Raw genomic sequence first — 24,739 nt, 5'->3', positions numbered from 1 at the left:
ATGTGGGGAGAAAAAAAAAAGCCAAAGTCTAAATTAGATACATTTCCTTAAAGATGGCTTCTGTCATTTATGTAGTTGTTATAAATGTTCAAATTCCTTTTTCCCTTGGTAATTTTGAATTAAAATGGCTAACTGATGCCATAAAAAGGCAGGCAATGATTGATAACCATAATTGGTAACTGACTGAATCAGACTGCTCCCAACTGCTGAAGCGACTTCTTCTGCAGTAAACTGGAGTAAATGACCTTTAGGGGTCTGAGCAAACCCACAGTAACTAACCAGAAGCAGTGTATATATGTCAGATGAAGTGTGATTTGTTTGTGAAGCCTCGAGCTGAATGTTTCTGCTGTTGCCATCTTGCCAACAAGAGAGGCATGGATCTGCGACTGCAAAACAATTAACAGCGCACATCCTAATAATCCTGCCCAAAGAAACTTGAAATAAGCAAAATGTACAAAATGGGTTTCATTTTTTCTTTAATATGACCCGAAGAGAGCCAGGACCACGGGTCATTTTCCGACAGACTTCAGTAAGGCCACAGATACTGCCCCCGATGGGCTCTAAGAACAATGGCCTTACTTTTCAAACCCAGAAGCTGTCTGATGCCATCTCAAACGATTTTACTTTCACAGAGGCCAAATGTAGAACGCTTGAGTTAGTTTAATGTAGTGGCTTCAAAACAATAGCTAAGACACGTGCAACCCTAAAAATGGACTTTTTGTATGCATTTTGAAGAACTATGTGAAAGATCTGATGGACTCTGTCAGTCAGTGCTTAGCGCTCCTACAGTTTCCCCATTGTTTGCGTTGAGTACCCTGGCTTTTATTACACAAACACCGTGTTATTTACTTTGTTTTATTTGATTTATTTAGTGCATAATCATTGTTCATTTAGTAACTTGTATGTATAATGTAGAAATTAAAAGTGCTCTTTAATCCAAAACCCTTAGACTTCTTACAGGTTCAGGCTTTCTAGACTTGCAGCATTAAACCAAGTTAACATAACCCTAAGTATACAAATTATGCAGCTCTGTTGCTGAAGCGTCGACAAATAAACCGTTTGATCGTCAACGATTACTTTTCTCCCCTGAAAGCCACAGCAGAGGAGGGCCGTGCATGTGAAACTCCTCTCCTTGTCGCCCACTCTCGCCATTTCTGCTGAGCCTAAATTACAGGGTGTTATAACTGGCACTTTTACAGCGCTGTTGTGTCAGAGTAAACTAATTACATGGTGAGAGGCAGTCTCTGAAGCGGAGGCATCGCAGTCACCTTGACAAGAGGAGGGAGAAATAAAACCAAAAAAACCAAAAAAACTAATACACCCCCCCCCAAAAAAAGTGTTGTGCTACGTTAAGGTACGCATTCTCCAACTGCTGCTCCACTGCCATCACAGCAGCTGTGAGAATAATGAATGCAGCAGCAAGGTTCAATGAGAGCAGTAAAAATAGATGCTATCACAGGAAGGAGGAGTGATACAGAGGAGGTTTTCTTAGGTGTACTGACAGTTTGAGGCTGATGGTACACAGAGAGCAGAGGCCGGAGCACGCATCGCCTGCGAGCGAGCACATCGACGCACAGCCAGCGTCAATCCTTTGGTCCTCATTAAGTCGAAAACAGTTTGGAGGTTTTTGTTGAGTCATGCTTTGCTGCTGATACAGCTGACGCCACATATTCGGAGCTCATCCTCACCTCTCTCCTCCTTTCTTCCCTCTGCTGTTGTCTCCTTCACCCATTTCCTCTCAACCCGCAGCTTTTCTCTCTGATCTTTTTGTCCTTAGGACATCCTTTGCCCCAAAGCCTCCCGACTTTATTAAACATCCAGTGCACTCATATTCTCCTACTTCTCAAAGCACACCAGATACACAGGGGTGAATAATGAAGTGGACCCCCGGATGAACTCAAATCACTCCGGTCGGATTTTGGAGCCAAGTTGGACAGCATCGATATAAGACTGACTGGGATGGCGAGCGCAGTGACTGCACTGGAGGGTAAAGTCTCGGAGGTAAAGCAAGACATTGAACCAGGGGGCTCATATCGAAGAGGCCGAAGCCCGCATTGCCGAAGTTGAAAGCACACTTGAGAAAACAGAAACGTCACTGAACTCGGCTATCAAACGAATCGCACTTCTTGAAGCCAAAACAGATGATTTGGAAAACCGCGGACGACGAAAGAACCTGCGCGTCTTCGGCATAAAAGAGGGAGCAGAGGGGCAACAATCACCCGACAAGTCATTCACACTGGAACGAGTGCATCGCACGCTTGCCTCCGGGAAACCAAACCAGAGCAGAGCGGTGCTTGTTCATTTCTTAAAATTCCAAGAGAAGGAACTGGTATATCGGGAAGCAAGAAAACAACAAATTACACATGATGGGGCCAAGATCACATTTGCACAGGATCTGTCTGCGGAGACGGTTCGGATCCGACGGTGATTTCACCCGGTTGTCAAACTGTGTATTGATATCAATGCCTTCCGTGGATTCCAGCACAACCCGTGCAGACTCGGGATCCTGTACGGTGGAAAGATCCACCTCTTCTCAACACCTCAAGAAGCTGAAAAATTCTACAAGAATCTGCCGAAGGAAACAGCAGAAGATGCTCAACACCAGTGAGTCGGTTAAACAACAGGTTAACCATTAAGACACTCCATAAGACTGCCTCTGCTTCAACATAACTGACCAGTAATTGAGTCACTGATAAGAGACCGATAAAATTTTGAGCTCGAATTTATGTGGGACAGACACTATCTCTACTTTCAAGATTAGGCTTAAAACTTTCCTTTTTGCTAAAGCATATAGTTAGGGCTGGACCAGGTGACCCTGAATCCTCCCTTAGTTATGCTGCAATAGACGTAGGCTGCCGGGGGATTCCCATGATGCATTGAGTTTTTCCTTTCCAGTCACCTTTCTCGCTCACTATGTATTAACAGACCTCTCTGCATTGAATCATATCTGTTATTAACCTCTGTCTCTCTTCCACAGCATGTCTTTTATCCTGTCTTCCTTCTCTCACCCCAACCGGTCGCAGCAGATGGCCGCCCCTCCCTGAGCCTGGTTCTGCCGGAGGTTTCTTCCTGTTAAAAGGGAGTTTTTCCTTCCCACTGTTGCCAAAGTGCTTGCTCATAGGGGGTCATATGATTGTTGGGTTTTTCTCTGTATCTATGAAGCGCCTTGAGGCGACTTATGTTGTGATTTGGTGCTATATAAATAAAATTGAATTGAACTTATGTTAACATAACTGAGCGTTTTTAAGCGCATATTCGTTCTAAGTTTGATCGCAATCGTTTTTGGGTTGTATATTAACAGCTGAACCTCAACTAAGTCTTTTTTTGTTTTGTCCTACCAAGGGTAAACTTTACTTTATTACTGGGGAAAAAATCTGTATCATATGGTTAGTATACACTGTCTGATTTATGGGGTTTTGGAGAGGTCGCGTTGACTAGTTACTCCTCAGTGACGTGGATTAACGCCCTCCAAATAATTTGTTCAAGGGAGGGGGGAGACATTTCCAACAAGGAAATGAAAATGTTCAATCAGAAATTGTTTACAAGTTCTTTATCTGGTATGTGTGAGTGTGTGAATGTATGTGCAAACCTGCTTCTTCAATTTTTCCTTTACTTTGTTTATTTAAGTAAACAGTCTGACAATATTTTATGGAGAGGACAACTAAAGAAAACATTTTGAACGTTAACATTACGACCTGGAACGTTAGGGGGATACGGAAGTTAGCTAAACTGAAACAAGTATTAAACCGACTAAAACATTTTAACTCTAGAATTATTTTCCTACAAGAATCTCATCTTACTGCATCAGAGATACATTTATTAACCAAAAGATGGCAGGGTCAGGTCTCTTCTTTTACTAGACATGCCAGAAGAGTCATTACTCTTATACATAAGTCAATCCCATTTCAAACTACGAGGGTGATTACAGATCCAAACGGGAGATATGTAATTGTGCAGGGCCGTATCTCCATGTTAGAAATAAACCTGATAAATATCTATGGCCCCAACGAGGATAACCCATCCTTCTATGAAAATCTATTTCTCACAATATCAACCTTGGAGGGCCTTTATATCATAGGAGGGGACTTTAATTGCGCCCTGGACCCTAACCTGGATAGGTCGTCTCAAGCTGACACTACTCATACCCAGACTAGAAAAATACTTTTTAACTATATGAAAGATTTGAGAATAAATGAGGTCTGGAGAACAAGGAATCCAAATAACAGGGAATTTTCATGTTATTCTAGTTCGTATCAAAGTCATTCGCAGATAGACTACTTTCTTATCTCTACAGAGTTACTACCTTGTGTTGAGAACTGTTGGTATAACAGTATTGTGATTAGTGATCACGCAGCAGTATGTCTATCAGTTAGATTGGGTGAAGTTGATCTGGGTGAAGTTGACCAAGGTGTAAAGCGATGGAGGATGCAAACATTTTTGTTAAAGTACCCATCATTTGTCAAATTTATAGAAACTTGCATTGATCAATATTTTCAAATAAATAAAGATGAAACCACAGCTAGTATTAGGTGGGAAGCATTTAAAGCTTACATAAGAGGGAAAATTATAAGCTACAGTAGCAACAGGAGTAAGCAATATAACCAAGAATTAAAATCGTTAGAAAGACAAACTAAATCTAATGAAACAGAATTTTACCAGAGCAATGATCCCACTAAACTAAACAATTTGACTATTCTAAGAGCCAGGTATGATAAATTAACAGCAGAGAAAGTGGCAAAAAGTTTAATGTGGACCAAACAATTCTTTTATGACCAAGGAGAGAAGGCAGGAAAATTATTGGCCTGGAGGATAAAAAAAGATGCAAGCGGAAAAGGCCATCACCCACATAAAGTCCAAATCGGGTATTATAACAACAGACCCTTTAGAAATAAACGAAAATTTCAGAGCGTTTTATCAATCTTTATACCAATCTGAATATACAGGAAACAGAGAAACACGATGCATTTCTTGATCAGTTAAAATTTCAAACCCTCTCAGAAGAGGATAAAACAGCCCTTGATAGTCCTTTAACAATAAAAGACCTGTCAGAAGCCATAGACGACCTGAATAGCGGTAAAACGCCTGGCCCTGATGGACGTCCAATGGAATTCTATAAAACATTTAAAAATAAATTAATGCAGCCACTTCTTAACATGTATGAGGAGTCATATAAGTCCGGAATACTCCCAGACTCACTGAGATTAGCTACAATAACCCTTTTATTGAAGCCAAATAAGCCTCCGACTGAATGCTCCTCTTATAGGGGAATTAGTCTTATGGGATGTGATTGTGTGTAAAGCACTCTCTAGGAGACTAGATAAATATGTGCCTAATTTGATAACAGACAATCAACAAGGTTTTGTTAAAACGAGACAAGGCTATCATAATATAAGACGTGTCCTCAATGTACTTTATGAGAAAAACAATAGGGAGGACACTGCGCTGCTATCACTAGATGCGTGCAAAGCCTTCGATAGAATAGAATGGAATTATCTCTTACAAGTGCTCCCCAGATATGGACTAGGTGAAACATTCCTGAAATGGATCAGATTATTGTATACACATCCAACAGCACAAGTTTTAACTAATAATAACGTATCAAAACCTTTAATTTACAGCGATCAACCAGGCAGGGCTGCCCTCTGTCACCAATTCTCTTTGTGTTAGCAATAGAACCTCTGGCCATAGCTGTGAGAGCAAACGCAGGAATATCAGGGATAAGAATTGGAGGAAGAGAAAATGCATTTCATATTTGAGTAAACAACTCATGTGCTGTTCCTTTAGAGCAAGACAATATCTTTCCTTATGTAGGAAAGACCCTGAATATTGTATTTATCCCCAAACTCTATTGGAGAGAAATTACACTATACCAAATGGTATCCCATCCTTGTTATCCTGGAAGAGAGCATGATCATAAGAATAAAAATGTTTTTTTAAACCAGAGGATAAACAAGACTCCAACCTATCTCAGTAATACCAAACCTCCAGATCCTCTTATAGATTAACTACCGTATTTCCCGGACTACAAAGCGCACCTGAATATTAGCCGCAAAAGCTAAAATCAGGGGAAAATCCTGTTTTGTACATACATTAGCCGCACCTGACTAAAAGCCGCAGGTGTTTCAATGTTGACTTATCATATGTAAGAGAATATGCACAAAAGGAATTGTCAGGAAAGAGATGGCTGTTTGGAGACACACCCCTTTTATTAATATTTTGAAAAACAAGTTATGGGTACATATTTGCACATGTAGTACATAACAGTAACCTACAGCACACCAGAAAAATAGATTCGGACTACCTTTTAGGCTCAGGTGCAGTGACACGGAGAAGAAAAGTCAGTCATTCACCATCTTTCTCTTCTTCCTGCGCTCTAAAACCACCAAAGTCCTCTTCTCCAATGTCGGAAACGAACAGGCTCAGGATGGCTTCGTCATCCACTCTCCGCTTCTCTCCTTCGTTGTCACTTTCAAAACCAAAGAAATCCTCGTTGTCAGTGTCAGAGTCGAACACCCTCAGAAGGGCCGTGGCGGTGTCCTCCTCTCCATCATGCAGCAGTCCAGCCCTTCAAAATCCGTTGGTGATCGTGGATGTTTTCACACTTTTCCACGCTGTCAGAATCCACCGGTGGAGTTGGGCATAACTTGCTTTTCGCAAGTTTATCGCCGCTCGTCATCCACGCCTCCCGCTGAATGCCTAGCGCTACTTTGAAGTTTGTTTTTCGCGCTACTTCGTACGGCACTACGTTGCCTGGCGGACGGACATGTGACTAACATACCACTCTTGAACCTCGATCCTTCCGCCAGGCAACGTAGTGCCGTACAACAGCGGAACAAACAAAACAAATCGTCTTACGATATCACAAAAATCATAGAAAATCTATAGAAAAGCCGCACCTGACTAAAAGCCGCAGGGTTCAAAGCTTGTGCAAAAAGTAGCGGCTTATAGCCCGACAATTACGGTAGTCTCTCGTTTCCCCTTTAAGCCGTCTGTACTTCCAATTAAATAACGTCCATTTCATTAGCGTTTTGGTATTTTTGATCGGACCCCATATATTCTCTCGGTGCCTCTTCTGAAGCTCACAGATGAACTACTGGACTCTGGAGACCAGGGGCTGGATTTCTCATGTCGTTAAGCTTATTTCGCCATGGCAACACAAGCTGGTGTTATAATTCAAAGGCAAATTTCTATCGCTCTGCAAACATGCTTACAGCTGGCAATATGAATAAGCGATGTCAAATGTGCATATTCACTAAATGCCACATGGTTTAATTAATGGCTTCACAGAAGAACTTTTTAAAAGTGACTGCTGCCTTTCCTCATCAATTTCATTCATTTTAAAGCCTTAAAGCCTTCAAAGAAATGCATGGGTTCAAAAAAATATATGTCCAGTGTATTGAAATATCAGCAATACAAGGTGTTTCTGCTCATAACAGATCAGTGGATCATAAGGTTTTTCTCTATAATCTTTACCTTAAACTGCCCGGAGACAACTACGGCTTAAAATTGGTGCTTAATAAAAACATTTGAATTTAATGGGTTTTCCCCCCCCCATCTTTAGTCACAGGAAGAACAAGAAGTCCCACAACAGATGGTTTGGCCGCCGATAGGGTCCTAATCTCTACATCATGGATTCAATTTGAGATGATATGAAGAGACAGACGACATTAAGAGAGAATAAATCCACTGAATAAATGTGCCAGGTTCTCCAAGAGCAACAGAGTTGCCAAACATCTCCACAAAAAACAAAACAGTGTGCGCATGCATTTTCATTCGTACTTTATTAAAATAAATACATAAATAAAATTGATTTAGCCTTTTGTTTAGTTCTCATCCTACACCTTTTAAGCATGTTATTTACTGAACTTGTCAAACATACATACAGTGAACCGTGGCAAAGCTTTCCAAAGTTCTACTATACTATGTGTGGTAAAAGATCAGATCATATGTGCCCATTCGGTCAGAACATTATGCACTTGTAGCTCGTACCTTGCACTTCATCATGTCGCTGACCCTCTGCTGCATGGACTGCCCAGCTTTGGGTCTGACCAGGATGTAAAGGGCTTTGACCTCAGGGCAGGACCTCAGCAGCTTCTCCACCAGCACTTTTCCCATGAAGCCCGTGGCTCCCGTGATCAGCACATTCTTGCCAGCGTAGTATTCCACTACGGACGCCATGCTGCTACCCGTTGCGCCACCGCAGATGTCTGTCAGTCTGGTTTGTGCGTCTGTTGCTTGCTCTCCTAACCCGTCGAGGTCCCGGCCTTCACACAAGTCCTGCAGAGCGAGCGGGAGGATAAGAATGAGGATAGGCAACCTCAAACTTTAAATACTGTATCAGTGTCTCTAAAGCTGGTGTCAGTTTAAGCAATGAAGCATGCAGCAAGAAGCTAAATATGAACTGTGAATCGCACTAATGCAACAAGTGCACAGTTTCGCATGAATGTCCAGGCTTTGACAGATTTAGTCTCATGTATCTGGAAATGAAAACAAGCATTTCAATAAATTGAAAAATATGCATCAGTGGTGGCACGTCTCTGTTTTGACCTTCAGAGAAGAAGCATGTAACTAGTCTGCAAACTTTATGAATATTTATACCATGAGGGGGAGGGAGGGTGATGCTCGGGGCAGTGTGACATCAGCTGCATGTGTGAGCGTGGGTACGAGTGTGTCAGGTCCACCAGCAAGGGTTCAGCAAGATTTTAAGCAGCAACTGATCACCGCTAACCACAATAACCTTTATCATTTATTCATGAATGCAAAAAGCAACAAATCAGAAATTATTTTTAACTGTACAAAATATAGTAAACAATATAATTTGGTCATAGATTGACTCTTTGAATACCACTGACATGAAAAAGCAGCTTAATATTTGATTAACAGATGAGCCATTTTAGAAGCAAACTAGTTTAAAAAAAACAAACATCAAAGTTTAAATTATTCTACTAAGGTTCAACTCACTCAAATTCAGTTTGATAGAAAAAAAAAAAAGAAAAGAAAATATCAGTTTGGACTCTGTATCGGTCTTGAAGGGACTATCAGTGAACAGAGGCTATGATGCAGTCTAGAGATCTATTCCCAGGTGATTCAACCTCCACTTATACCTTGACTCATGTGCTTAATGACTCCCATGACACGGGAGAGTTGGTCAGTGACTCTCAGGACCATCTACAAGGTGACAACCCTATTAGAGGTTAAATATCTGAGTCTCCTTCAACAGTTGGAACTGAAGCAGCCTTTTGGATGACAGGAAAAGCATCTTCAAGAACCTAAAACAAATTCCAGCTGCCTTCTGCTGAAGCACTTCAGACTAAATATTCAAACTGTCTGCTAAAAATTCCCAAAACTCCTTTTATCCATGCATCCAAATTAAAACCAAACTTAGTTTAGAAACAAAGTAGGGAAGAATGCTTTCATGTTACTCTACTGCTCTGCTGTGTTCAGATTTGGATATATAATACGTAACTGAGGACATGCAAATATATTGCATAATATAAATAGCTTTTTATGATTATAAACCAATTACAGTGAGGATTGCTAGAATCAAAATTAGACTATTATTCCCAGCTGCAGTTACTGTATTTATATGTCACCGCTTTGATCTCGGAAAACCAAACCTAAAACAGGGAAGGCGTTAGTGACAATCAGTGTCTGAATATAAACACAGGCTTCCACATACATCACAGTTAAGTCAAAATGTTGAATGTTGTCATTGTGTTTCTTAAATTTGTAAAGTCTTGGTTCAAACTATAGGATCAAAGGCATTTCTTTGTCCCCCTCCCCAGCCTCTCATGCACTTGAAGTGAGCAAGTGCATGAGAAATTACATTACGCCAGGACCTTGGAGGCTGAAAAGACTCACATATATTAAATGTACAAGACTGCTGGTATATTGAAGTGAATGGTATGATTTCAGTAATGACAAAGTGAGCTGCAACCTTCAATCCCAGCAAACAAGTTTGGTTTAAAGCTATAATAAAAAAAATAAAATAAAATAAAAAATTAAATGCTAAGGCTTATCTTTAACCATCTGACATTATGCGTATTCCACATGCAATAAATCACATAACTGGGTTTTATGGCAGTTTTTAGTTTTATTTGACACCTGTGTTGTAACACTAACACTGACTCTGTTGGACTTTGCCCTTATTTCCTGTAGACAATAGACGACTATAACTGAATGCAACCTGAGAAGTCACATGGCCGCAGATAAGCTGCGTTTGTGACTCAGTGAGGGAGGTTGTGCCATGAGTCCATCTGATCAAAGCACTGTGTTGATGTGTGGGCTAAAAGCTCACCAGCACACTGCCAGCATTTGTGTGCAACCACGCCAACTAAGCATTGATAAATCACACGGCTCTTAAAGACTAGATGACAGCTACCTGTCTCTGGTTGGTGTCACCCCCCCATCCCCACCACACACACCAACCAGTCACACAGGGAGGGTGGCAGCGCGCCCAGTCTCATCCAACTTTTTGGCAGCAGCCAATAAAAATGCAGGACTTGACTTGTAAAATTTTCACTTGGCAACAATAGGCACAACATTTAGCCAAGACTGATGCTTGATCAGCACCTTCAGTGATACAGCAGAGCTGTGATTGTACACAAGATGAAGCTACGCTCCTTCTCTTTGCTTCGTTCATCCTCTCTCCTGTGCTGCAGATTCCCAACATGTCTGCCCAAAGACAAAAACCAAATCCTCCTGAGCCAAACGTGGCCCAGATAACAAAAACAATCTTGTATTTACTTGCTTTCCCTCCATTCTGCCGCCTGTGCATGCAATTTTAAAAATCAGATTCCCTTTCCACACAAACACGAGGAAAAAAGATGGGTGTGTGCATTCAGTTTGGGTTTCTACATGTCTGCACTTGAAAAACAAAAAATGTGTTCCAGAAACTAAACGCCGGGGCTCCTACTGACATCTATGTTTAATCCCAATTTTGTCCCATTATTTTAATTCGATATTCCCCATCTTCAACTTTCAGACAAGGCAGTATCTCCAGATCTACCACTCTGTACACACAGATGACAACAAGAAGAGGTCACAGTCAAGGTCCTCTGCTGAGGCCCCAGACATTTCAGCCTTGTTCTTCACATAGATTCCCTGTGGACAAGAGGACAAGAGCACATGGGCTGAAAGTCACTACAGATTAACGCCTGACAATGGAAATGTTCCTGCAGCTGGAAGAGTGTTGGAACGGCCATGCATGAATCAAATTCATGAGACTGAATGCTTGTGAAACACACAAGGTTACACAACTCCACCTCCTGCTTCTCTCAATGCCTGTCAGTTAAGCTGAAGGTGTCCACCCTCTACAAGCCAACATGGAAAATGGGGCGAAACTGTCCATTATTCTCCTTACAGGCCTTTAGTTCAGAATTATGCATTTACAGGATGACTACAAGAAGTATAGAATACATACATCCCAAGTATTTGCTGAAAGTTTATAAATTGAATTTTGGTTCATTGAGATAACTAGTAGCAATTAAAGACACTTGATTTTAAAATGACACACACACACACACACACACACACACACACACACACACACACACACACTAAACTATATCTAAAGGAGTTTAGGCACCGCCTCACGTTAACAAGAACTCATATGGTGAGATCATGAAGTTCAGGGACAGCTCATTTTGAAAGAAAAAAAAAAAACATTTACAATTTAAATTTTGCATCTATCGCCTTCAAGATGATCTCTTCGTGTACCTCAGGACCCCCTTCCAGCATCCCTACTAAGTTTAGTTTACTTTGGGGCGATCGTGGCTCAAGAGTTGGGAGTTCGCCTTGTAATCGGAAGGTTGCCGGTTCGAGCCCCGGCTTGGACAGTCTCGGTCGTTGTGTCCTTGGGCAAGACACTTAACCCGTTGCCTACTGGTGGTGGTCAGAGGGCCCGGTGGCGCCAGTGTCCGGCAGCCTCGCCTCTGTCAGTGCACCCCAGGGTGGCTGTGGCTACAATGTAGCTTGCCATCGCCAGTGTGTGAATGTGTGTGTGAATGGGTGGATGACTGGATATGTAAAGCGCTTTGGGGTCCTTAGGGACTAGTAAAAGCGCTATATAAATACAGGCCATTTGTAGGAGCACCATTCTGACCAATTGCATGTGTCCATCTAGGATCTCATCATGGACCACAAACCTTCATGTCGATCACTGGTGATTACGACTCCATCCAATTTGTCCCACCACCAGCCCTGTTTGCTCACCTTTCAAGGTGAAGGGTCACATTTCTGACACACTGGAAGAGGTTGGAGGTTTGCCCAAGTCAACCTCCATAGAATCTCATGTTAAAATCTCAGATTTTGCAGCGTTAAAAAGCATGTTCAAAGACTGGTGCAAAATCATGTTGCACCAACCAAAATGCAGCCAAACCCAATGACTGAGATCACGGTGGCTACAACTTTTATACCGTCTCCAGGTTTGACATGCAGTCAGTATGAGACTTCAATACAACAGATGTCCAAGGAGCTGACCTTCAAGTGCATAACCTCAAAATTTAAAACATGAAATAAATAAGCACAGTCTGAACTTTTTAATCACCTAAATTTCTGGGTAACACTAGAGATTCAGGATCTCAACATGGATGAAGGGTCTATAGATAGTTCTTTTTCCTCAGGCACCCAGCATATTCTCTTGGTTTATTTTTGTCATACTGAATTAAACTTTACTTTTAAATCCATCAGCCTGTCCTTGTCAATCACACAGATTATGAAGGACAAGCAGATATGAGGTCTGTCAGCAGTGACCTTGTTGTGTTGTCATTGGTGAATAAGACTGCATCTTCTTTTAGAGTCTATATTATGACTTGAAAGGAGAAGTGCTGGGCAGCAAGGACAAGGCCTGAAAGCTTAAGGGACAAGCTTCTCAGGTTATGATGCCATCTTGACAAAGTACCACATCACATCCAAAGTCACTCGGGGGTCACTTTAAAAACAGAGCTGGGTGACGCTCAAGGCATACAGCTCAGCAGCAGAGGTTTACTGTTGTCTGCAGCTAATGCTGCTGCACTCCGGCCTTATTTCATGTCTCCTTTTCTTCACACTGAGGGCATTTTTGTATTATTCCTCAAAAGCCACTCTCCACAGGAAATCCACGCCGTTTGTCTGAGGAAGCTTGTTTTAAGCCACAGCTCTGCAGTCCTTCTGCCTCCGGCCTTTCCCCACACAACCCTTCCATTACTGGGTCAGCTAAATGCAGCTGGAGACGCAGGCAAAAATCGAGCTGCACAGCTGCACACTGGCTAAAGCCATTATAGCCGGACAAAAGCTGGCAGCGGGAGGAGGGGAGTGAGTGTGGGAAAAATAGAAAGAGCAAAATGATGCAAAATGCAGCCAATAATTAAAGCAGCATTAGTCAGTGCCAAGCAGCACAAAGGAACAGTCAGGCCCTTTCACTATCGCACAGTGATGGCAGTGACAAAAAGAAACCTGAAAAGCTCTGTTAAGTATACAACCACTACTGGCTGCAGTTTCACAGTGCTGTGCCAACATGGGACTCCAGGAGATGCACCTTTATCCGCCATCCAAAAGAACCACAAAAGTCAATACATCCTGCATTTAGAGACAGAGGAATCACCATCAAAGGCTTGAATCAACAGAAGCAATAGTGGTCATCCCAGCTCCTAACCCACAAGTCCACATTTCTAAATTTGGTTTTGTTAGGCTCACCGTGCTGTTTAAGGCAGTTTCTGGTTCTTGTCTCAATGACAATCGGAAGAGAGGAAATGAGTCTCTTTTCCCTGTCCCAGAGAGACTAGATGAGGGTGGGGTAATGACCTGACCACAAGATTAAATAAAATACATTAGCTGCTAAAAGTAACACTTGAGAAAAGCATGTTAATAGTGACTACTGGGCAAGCCCTTTAGTCTTTTAGTTACTGCTATTATGCCTGCAATTTACAGTGATAAGTGAAGTAAGCTAAATTTACAAGCCTCAGATAAAAATCTCACTAATATTACAAGCTTATAATCATACTTTATGCATGCTATTGGAAAAACATATGTAGCAGAAAAATGTAGAATGAGGAGAGATCTATTGTAATAGTCAAGCTAAAGTACTAAGTGGACTTGAATAGGTTTGAGCTTAAAAGTTAACTAAAGCTAATGGATTAGCATTACTCACTTGTAAAATATATAGCTCATAGTTTTAAGTTATGATCCAATAGTATAGATAAACAGAACTGTCAGCAACTAGTTAAAATTATAATAAAAACTGTATAAAACATGAGTAACAGTTAAATTGTTAGGCATAAATACAGCTAATAGCCCAGCCCAGCCTCACATCTACTTCACAGCTGATCAGGTGAGAAATCAACTCAAGAGGACGAAGGCAAGGAAGGCAGCAGGTCCGGATGGAATCTGCTCCAGACTGCTCAGGGACTGTGCAGACCAGCTCTGTCAGGTGGCCCTGTACATCTTCAACCTGAGCCTGAGCCTGGAGAGGGTTCCTGAACTGTGGAAGACTTCCTGTGTGGTTCCGGTGCCAAAAATCGCACACCCCAGGGAGCCCAACCACTTCAGGCCTGTTGCCTTGACTTCTCATCTGATGAAGACCATGGAAAGGCTCATCCTGCACCACCTTCAGCCACTGGTGGGCTCAGTGTTGGACCCCCTGCAGTTCGCCTACCGTTCTGGAATTGGGGTGGATGACGCTGTCATCTACCTGTTACACTGATCCCTCTCTCACCTAGAGCAGGCGGGGAGCACTGTGAGGATCATGTTTTTTGACTTCTCCAGTGCTTTCAACACCATCCAACCCGCACTACTGAGAGGGAAGCTGGAGGGAGCTGGAGTAGGCAAACAGCTGACTGCATGGACCATCGACTACCTTACCAACAGACCACAGTATGTGAGGCTCCATGACCGTGTGTCCGAGGTGGTAATCTGCAGCACAGGGCCACCACAGGGCACGGTTCTCTCACCTTTCCTGTTCAGCCTTTACACTTCAGACTTCTGTTATAATTCGGCCGATTGCCATATACAGAAGTTCTCAGATGATACAGCCATCATTGGATGCGTATCAGACGGGAATGATCAGGAATACAGGGGGGTCATCAGCAATGGCGTGTCCAGCGGGGTGGCCTGGGGGGGCACAGGCCACCCCCCAAACCAGACTGGCCACCCCAGGTGCCACCCCAAAGGCAAAACAATAAAATTCAATCAAATATCAAATGTCCGATTATGTTTTCACGGTGACGCTCAGATATCCGAGTGTAAGTGAATGCAGCATCGCTTCTGCGCTATGCGCATCACGTTAGCAAAGGTAGGAGAGCCAAGCGCGAAAGACGGCACTGCAGGAAAGAATTTTTCGGTGAAAGAAAATGAGGACAGAATAAATGTCCCGGTAAGTAATATCAAGTTTGTTGAGTTTAGTAAACTTCGGTGAAATTAGAATACCAAGGAAAAAAATAACACTTAAAGAATTATTGCAGCTGTGGAATATTTCAGACAGTATGCTACTGAGGGCAGCTAACATAAGAGTTATGAGTTATAAGATATAATCTAAGTCGTAACATTGCTGTATGGAGCTGCAGATTTGGTTGCAGGTTAACATAGCTGGACTGGCCATCGGGCATACCGGGCATATCCCCAGTGACTTATTTTTTATTTTTTTTGTAATGGCATGAACAATGAGAGGTGGTGGATTGGCCAGATGCAGGTCGATGTGTAGAAATAACTCCGTTGTTTGGTGGTGGCTATGACGGGGCTTCCACAGAGGCAACAGGTGGATGAGGGAAGGGGAGGCAGGAGGAGAGACCCGAAGCAGCCACCAGTCCGAGTGTCAGGTGAACTGAACTTCAGGTAAGAAGTTATGACCTGCAGTCTATCTGGGTCAGATATAAACCAAGTTTAGGTGGAGTTTATTTTCATGTTGCTGACTTTTTACTGTCAGTTGCAATAACTCATACTGCGTTCTAGCCAGTTTGACGGAGTTTTTATACAGCTGGGTGGGTGCTATGATGTTACTGATAGTGAACTTTATTTTATTCATAAGGTTAGTAGAGTTGCCAACGGCTCCTTAAAAAAATGGAATGGTCCCTCATTCAGAGAAAATATTACACGTTTCGTATTGAGCTGAGAAGAGACGCAGTTTGTCCCGGACTTTAGCTAGAATGGAAAAAAGACACAAAGCTGGATTTATTCTGTCTTTATGCTGCACAGCTGCCTCTTCTCTCATTCTCTCCCCCTCCCTCTCCTGTTGCTACTTCAATCATGAAACTGATCATTGATCAGCTGATCGGCTTTTCTCTCTTGTTTATCGCCCACTTTGCGCCAGAAAGAGGAAACCAGCAGATGTTGCGCTAAACAACAGCAGCACGTTTAAGCTTGATCGGCTGTTGTTAGAATGTATTTAATATTAATTTCTAGTATCAGCTGATGTTTGCTGGAGCCACAGCTGTAAAGCTGCTGGTCATGATGTCTGTTTAGATATGTGGTGAGAGGGAAACATGAAACCAGGAGATGTCCTTTCTGCACCATCAGAGCTGAACAGGTGATGGAGAAACAGGTTTACCTTTTAGGTGACATGAATGAGTTGAAGGGAAGTTATGAACTGTTTCTGAGAGACAAATAACACCAGGATCCTTTTTTATGTAGCAGACAGCTGGTAACTGTGCAGGGGCGGGTCTAGCAAAGTTTTGCCAGGGGGCCAGGTAGGGCATTAACAGGGAAAGGTGGGCACAAAGAAATACTTTTCTTTCTTATTCTCATTTAAAATACCTAGTTTTTATTAAATAATTATCTAAATCTTACAACCAAAGTTTTTATCTGACGTAAAATGTATAGAAATCATACATATACCAACAAGACTGTACATCACTGTCACAACAGGGTTTGTTTTCAGTCAAAGTCTTTATGGCTTTACTACCTGGTGGGTCGGTCTGTAGTAAAAATGCCCAATTTTTTTGTCCCAGTCCAGCCCTGCAGGTTAATACTGGCAGTGTCACCATGCCAGCTGACTGTATTTTATCATCAGCCAGTGTTGTTCTTTATCAATATTACCAAAGTTTACGATAAGGCAGCATAGAAAGTATTTACTTGCTTTCAGGTTTCATTCAAATGTTAGTCTTTTCAGTTGTTTCCCCACTTTTTTCCTGTTTCAAAATCAAACACCAGTTTGTGAGAAGATTATCTTCTTTTTTTAACAGGCAGATAAAGTTTTGCATTGGCTAATTTGTCAATTGTTTGTTACAAATGTTCGTATTTTAATTTTCAAAAATGTTTTTGCCCAAAACATATGTGCACTATATGTCAGTAAAAATACTATGCAAATATTGCTGTCCTTGACTGCTGAGTAAACACTGACAAAGCACTGATTGTATCTCTTGTACTTTATCAACGCAGTATCTAAAAACTTTGCACCGTAGTGGTTAAAATCTCATTCTAATAAGAGTTAAAAGTGCATTTGGTTATTAGGTTTATAGGATTATTGAATTATGGTTAAGGGTTGGTAGAATTTTTTTTTAAAACATTATCTGCCAATTAAATCTGCCACCCTTCTCCAAATCTGTGCCCCTACCTGGCCCCCCCAACAAAAATTTTCTAGACACGCCACTGGTCATCAGTGACTTTGTTGGCTGGTCTGAGACCAACGTACTCCAAATCAACACCGGCAAGACAAAGGAGATGATCATAGACTTCAGGAGGAATTCACCCCCTACAACACCGGTGAACATCCAAGGGAGAGACATTGAGATAGTGGACTCTTATAAGTACCTGGGTGTTCACCTCAACAAGAAACTGGACTGGACAACAAATACAGACGTCCTGTATAAGAAGGGCCAGAGTCGACTCCACCTGCTGAGGAGACTGAGGTCCTTCGGAGTCTGCAGGACTCTGTTAAGGACATTCTATGACACTGTGGTAGCATCTGCCCTTTTCTATGCAGTGGCCTGCTGGGGGAGTGGATGCACGGACAGGGACAGGAGCAGGATTGACAAACTGGTGCGGAGGTCTAGCTCCGTGCTGGGATGTCCCCTGGAGTCTGTGGAGGTGGTTGGTGAGGGGAGGATGCTAGTAAAGCTGACATCCATCATGAACAACCCACGTCACCCACTGCATGAGTATGTGAGTGGTCTGAGCAGCTCCTTTAGTCAGAGACTGAAACACCCTCGCTGCAGGAAGGAGCGCTCTCGCAGATCATTCATCCCAACAGCAGTTAGACTCTATAACTCCTCAATCACGATGTCATAAGTCACTGGACACTGTGAACATCCACGGTCACCACTTCATGCATAATGGACCTTCCATGACCTTCCAAGCTATATAGTTTATGTCTTCCATATTTCAAACCATATCCATAATCACATACTGTGTATGCTACCATTGTATATAGTGTATTATCTTACTTTTTTCATTGATTGTACTTAATTGTATTTTTGTATTTCCTTCATATATCTGTACCTGAGCTGAGGTGACGCAAAAATTTCCCCGTTGTGGGATCAATAAAGTCTTATCTTATCTTATCTTAATAGTTAGCCAAGCCAAGCATATGCTATAGCAAGGCGCTAATAGTGAGGCTATTAAATACAAATACAGGCTATTAGCGCCTTGCTAATAGCATTACCATTAACTCCTTTATACAACATTAGCTAAGACTGACATAGCTGTAACTGTGAAATTGTTTGTTACATTGCATAATATAGACATTGATGGATCTCGTTAAAAGAAGAGGAAACTACACACTAATAAAACATCACCCAAATAATGTTTTTGTTCTTTTCGTAATAAAATGTGGTTCTGATGTTTTCTTGAGATACTACATAAGATAAATAAAAGTGTAAATAACCATCAATATTTCATTGTTACAGTATTTTGTCTGGCTGCTTAACTTACATATGGCTAATCGAGTGTCAAGTTCTTCAAGACAGAGCTACTAGCATTAGCCATTTGAGCATGACTACAGCATAAAGGACATGGTGCCTACATGATGAATACGAGTGTGCTCCAGCAATGGCTTAATGTATGTTACATCAGATAAACCCACTATAAATGTGACAAGTTATACACTACAGTATTAAAGACTTTTTCAGCATACTGCAGCTCAACTCCCCTGCTCTGGTGTATGAGGCAGTAACTTTGTCCCTTACACAAACCCACATAATTGCGCAGCACTTTTTAAAAAGGGCCCTTATCCAAGACTGCATTATCGCATAAAAACGGCAGGTCTTCTCTCTCCCACTCCATTTTTTTTTTTTCTAAGGCAGCTAAATGCTAATCTAATTAGAATTAATTATATTGGCCGTGGGCTTCAAGGATTTAAGCAGGACCTCTTTAATTCAACCTTTTCACTAAACTATGAGCAAGTGTCAACACAAAGGTCAGCGCTCTCCGTTAGATATCTGGCCGTGGGAGCGCTGGTGTGTGAGCTAATGTTTCTGTGTGCACGTGTATACGCTTGCGTCAGTGCGTTGTCGACATTGTATGCGATGGCAGAGGGATTCTGTAATTACACCAGCTGTCTCTGAGTGACAGAGCCTCCGTGAGCTGTGGTGTCCGTTTACGCCTGGCTTAGACCCAGGCTGCCAATCGCACCCGCAGTGCAGCTCACAGGCCAAGAGGTCAGGAACTTGTATTGTGTGTTCAACATGGTATGAAACCCGTGCACGACTTTCAAGTAATAAACACTGTCCTCCAATTATTGGCTGGAATCAGCAGAGTTTGATGACAACTTTTCATTTTCTGTAATCTGTGAGGTCCTTCAACATCTGCCAGAAAATGCTGAGGATTTTCTATGAGTCTGTGGTGGCCAGTGCGATCCTCTATGCTGTTGCATGCTGGGGGAGCAGGCTGAGGGTCGCAGATGCCAACAGACTTAATAAACTGATCCGTAAGGCCAGCAATGTTGTGGGGATGGAGCTGGACTCCCTCAAGGTGGTGTCGGAGAGGCGGATGCTGTCCAAGATAAAGACAATGTTGGATAACACCTCCCACCCACTCCATGACATGTTGGTCAGTCACAGGAGCTCGTTCAGTGAGAGACTGAGATTACCGAAAAGCACCACTGAACGACACAGGAAATCATTCCTGCCTGTGGCCATCTCCCTGTACAACGCATCCACTTAACACACTGTTTGCTGCTACAGCTACACATGTTTCTTTTCCAACTATTTATTTATAAGTGACTTATGTATGTATGTATGTATATATATGTATATATTGTACTATTCTTAGTTAGCGTATTGTCTGTCTTGTCTTAATGTTGGTTTAAAATGGAGCACTGTAACAAAAAATAATTTCCCCCAGGGATCAATAAAGTATTCTGATTCTGATTTCAACTCTTACCGACTCTTGGGAACAAACTGCCCTCCAGCTTTTCTTGAGGACAGTTGCAGTGGTGTGTCTGAAGCATATGCAAGTTATACCTGTGTACCAAACCAAATTTAACTAATTAAAAATAATAATAAATAATTCTGTAAGACTAAACCTGGCATCAGAAAATAGTTACACTAAGAAATAAATCAAAGCAATGCATTGGAAGAAAGAAAAATGACCTACACAACTTGTATCCTTAAATATATAGTTAAAACAAAATTTGCAACACAGTGAGTTTACATCAGATGGCTCAGTCATCCACACCTTTTTAAACAGCTTCCCTCAAGGCTGAAAAAGATATGCATGCTGCCATAAGCTTCACATGTCACATGTTCATTTGAATTCAACTTTCCATATGGTAAACAGTTACAGTGGAGGAAAAAAAAAGTGTCATTGTACGTTTATTCTGAAATAGCATCGCTGGATTAAAGTGGAAAAGGTGACAAGGAAAAACTACTGGAGTTTCATGGAAGCCACAATTACTCTGATTCCTAGAAACTCAGCTTTCATGCACTGAGAGGAAACCGATCACCTGTCCCATTGTTTGAGGGCCATGGGGAGAACAGGCCTCTCCCTGAACCATCAACACCAACTCACTCACTATAATACCAAAACTGCAATGTTATACTTTGAAATTAAAATTAGAATAATTGTTTATCATGCTGATTTTTCCCTTAATGCAAATACAGGGATGTAAATGGATTCATGGACTGCACAGAGCCATAAATCACTGATTCCCAACCAGGGATCAGTCTTCAATCCGTCAACCAGACCAGCTGAAAACTGGGTTATCATCAAAACAGGGAAGACAAAACAGTGCCTTTGTACCCCTTTGTCTTGATGTCTTGAATGCAAGTTCAAGACATTTTTATTCACCTTCCTGGTCCTCCAACTCTAATCAGTTGTCACTCCTCTTTTGTTGAATTTAAATTCAGACTTTGCATCAAGAATTTGATTCAGTTCCTCCATTGTGTCATCATGCATTTTAGCGGTAGGGCAAAAAGCACGATCCATCACTTGAGTGTACAAAAATTTCAATTTACTTCTCACTACATCATGTTCATTATGTAATGAGTGATTTAGGACACAGCCATACATTTCTTTGATTTCACTGAGCAAGCTGCTGGCAGTACGAGTATCCAGTTCTTTCAGCTAATGTAAAAAACACCCATGCAAACTCAGGCTGCAGAGAGCCTGCCAGTGTTTTATGATCTATTTGAGGGAGCCATTAGCAAAATGGCTGACCAAAGTCTCACTTTCCATAGCCAGTCAAGCTTAAATACAGTATCTAGACATGTTGTGATGATGGGTGAGGCGGTCTCAAAAACCTAATTGCATAAACAGACCAGTAGCACAGGCCATAGCCGCTCTGTTGCTTATCCCGCAGGCTTGTTATTTCTAATGTGGAAAGAGGCTTGCAGGATTTAAAGCTGCCATCAGTTATCCATGCAAAAGGTTGGTGGCTCAGTCAGAGATTGGTCCAACCCAAATGCTTTCACCAAGTTCTTTTAGATTTTTGCCAAATTTGGTCTACTGCCTGACAACACGCCTCCTACTGTAGATAGCAGTAGTGAAAAGGTTTAATACGCCAACAAAAGCCCTTGTTGCAAAATGTTTTCTTCACATCAAACAAGACCAAACAGTCCAGGAAAGTTAATGCTATACATCCACTCAATACGCGACGTCCAGATGAACAAAATCAACTTTCTGGGATTTCCTAACCTGGATGATCGAGCATGCATCAAGACATGACCAAGCCACGAGAACAATTACCCCATGGTGGATATTATTAGCCTCAAACTGAAGCTTTAATGGTGTCATGTAGTCAACAATGGCTAATGATTGGTTCGTTCTTTTAACCAATGACACAAAGCTCCCTTGCATGGAAACAGGTATCTGTGACCAAGTGATTTAATGAGCTATCCAGAGCAAAGATGGATTACAGTGAACACAGAGTAATGTAGTCCTTAACACACTACAGCATCACCTTCTGTCAATGCCAGCTAGGTTTGTAATTAATGACAGAAGAGCTCTCTAAGTACCTCATCCATTTATGCATCCTTCTAAAAACCTCCACCCACCCATCCATCGTTCCTATATGCAGATTAAAGCAGATGGTTGTGAACATGAGAGGTATGAAAACCCACAGATTATTTCATCTGCTGCTGGACACGTAGTGTTTGGTGTCAACTTCTGTGAATGGAAAGCAAATATCTTTGGGCCAGGAGAACATGGTTATTGTTACTGCTGCCACTGGAGTGTGTGTTGATTTCAGGGAAAGAAAGCATGCAATCGGCTTTGGCCGTCTGTTGGCAGAAAGATTAGAAGAAAGGCTGCTCTCTTACTGGGACTGGAGCATGAACGTGGTCTCTGAGGGCCCACTTAGAGCTCTACCTTCCTGCCAGAATAACACATGTTCCAAAAATGAAGGGGTAACTGTGGCGCACTTCAGACAGATTCTCTTCAGCTAAAAATGGGTTGGCCTTAAGATTAAATGTGCTTTATAATTCAATTTGGTCTGGAGGTAACATTCATAAAAATTCATGTTATTTACTTGTGTATCTCAAAAAACATCCTTGATTCCTAATACATCACTGATATTTTGACATGTCAATATAGCAACACAACGTCTAATGTGTTTATTCATAAACCAAACCAGACGACGATATGAGAGAAGCACATTTTTGCCAATTTAGCTCAAAATGGAACAAGATGAGCGCTCTAGTAATGTTTGAGGTTGCTTTCACCCTTATACTGCACATCTGTTTCTCTTTGGGTGAATCAACAGTAGTCGCTCATCATGCTCTTATTAAATTTGGCCTAATATCCGGTTTTCCAACAGTTTTATATCTTGATTAAGTTTATCCCCCATGCTCATCGCTGACACCGTCCAGTTTTGATGGGAAAAAGTTGAGATGAGAACGTAAAAAGTGCATTTTCAGTGATATTCTGACACTCATCAGCGCATTATCCAAAAGGTCGGCATAAGCCTCTGCTCTGAGAGTGCCAAGAAAATTCTGGAAAACCTGCATAAATACTTCCCATGCTGCTGATTCTGTTGGCTTCAGTTTCCTTTTTAATTCCTCTTCAAGCATCAGTTCACAGATTATAAAACCAACAAAAACACCTCAACTAGGTTTTAGCATCACTTTTTACTTAAGTGCTGAAAAACATTGCCGGATAAAATGACACCACACCATGAAGCTGATACAAAATTATTACGTCACAACCTCAAATCTCGATTCCACTGGATCAGACATTCTCGTATAAACAGAAAACAGCTAACAGGGCTGATTTAGGGCCATAATTGTGCCAACTTTTACTGCCTCCAGTACGTGTAATAGAAGGCAGCGTTTGAACCCTCGTTAAATCCTTACTTAAACAAGTCAGCGTTCCAACAGATCCATCAAGCTTTGACTTTTAAATCACATGTTGTGACCGCGTGCCTCAGGCTTTATCTGGAGATGGGTCTTTGCAAAACCCAAAAACAAAATTGTAAGAAATACATTAATATTTCATCTCTTACTAAGCAGATGTTACAACTCCAATTCATCTGGAACACCCCCTCAAGTCAGACAAGTGGGTGGCAGTGTATGTAAACATTAGTAAAACTTGCAACCTATACTACTGTTGTGTGACTACCTAAATGAGTCTTTTAAATAGATTTCAGAGGCGTTTTTAAGCTAAAAACAAAAAGAGCAAAAAAAAAAACCCCAAACAAACAGAAAGCTTGCTTAGAGATGCATTAATTGATTCTTACCAAGTTGGAGCCAAACAAGTCCTGGTTGTCCCTGGTTTTCAAATTTTACTATCGGAACGGACTCGATTCAGTAGTGCTCTCACTCCCAGCTCTGACATAAGACTTCCAAGGTAAATTGATCATCTACGCCATCCGTCCTTTTCTTTGCATTGAGTTGGAAGTTTCCCGGTCGATGTCAGTCTTGTTTATCCTCCTTCTCATACTGTATGTTCCGAATACAGTCGGGAATTCTCACAAATAATAGGCTAAAATTTCTGGATTTACTTCAGCTCTACCACCATTTTTAATAGAAACTCCTTTTTAACTGAGAGCTGTGGCTGATGTAGCCACAGTAATCAAGGCGTATCTTAGCTTGCTGGATGAATGACAAACTACTGGATTAACAAAGCTGTTCAACTAGTCATTTCTTGATATAATGGTTTTAATGTGCTGGTAAATACATTTGCAAAGGTCAAAAATAATTTGCTAAAAGGCTTTGTTAAACACTGAGCTGTTTTCAATGTGTGTTGTTACAACGCTTAACTTCACAGCTCAGGGAGTGGCAGCCTTCGTCATCAGCTCTGCTGTAGATGGAAGATGCATGACAACAACTTTGACTAATCACTGGGTGAGTGAGATCTGTTCGATATTTAAAACTAAGGCAGTGCTGAGATAGTCGCT

The 24,739-nt window shown here is 41.7% G+C and overlaps 1 protein-coding gene across 3 annotated transcripts in view; it reads right to left on the bottom strand.

Annotated features, from left to right (window-relative positions):
• Window positions 1-24,739, bottom strand: part of LOC146689529 (fatty acyl-CoA reductase 1) — a 65,910-nt gene that overhangs the window by 31,717 nt on the left and 9,454 nt on the right. For all 3 annotated transcript variants that reach the window (XM_085436587.1, XM_085436585.1, XM_085436586.1), the window contains exon 2: window positions 7,990-8,277. In XM_085436587.1, coding sequence (XP_085292713.1) covers window positions 7,990-8,277 — 288 coding nt within the window. The remainder of the gene's footprint in view (window positions 1-7,989; window positions 8,278-24,739) is intronic.

The sequence above is a fragment of the Copadichromis virginalis genome, linkage group LG17 (genome assembly GCF_057382275.1).
Source record: "Copadichromis virginalis isolate Kocher_CV1m ecotype Utaka linkage group LG17, C_Virginalis_male_GT1.1, whole genome shotgun sequence".
NCBI classification, from domain to species: domain Eukaryota; kingdom Metazoa; phylum Chordata; class Actinopteri; order Cichliformes; family Cichlidae; genus Copadichromis; species Copadichromis virginalis.
This window is presented reverse-complemented; position numbering and strand designations above follow the sequence as displayed.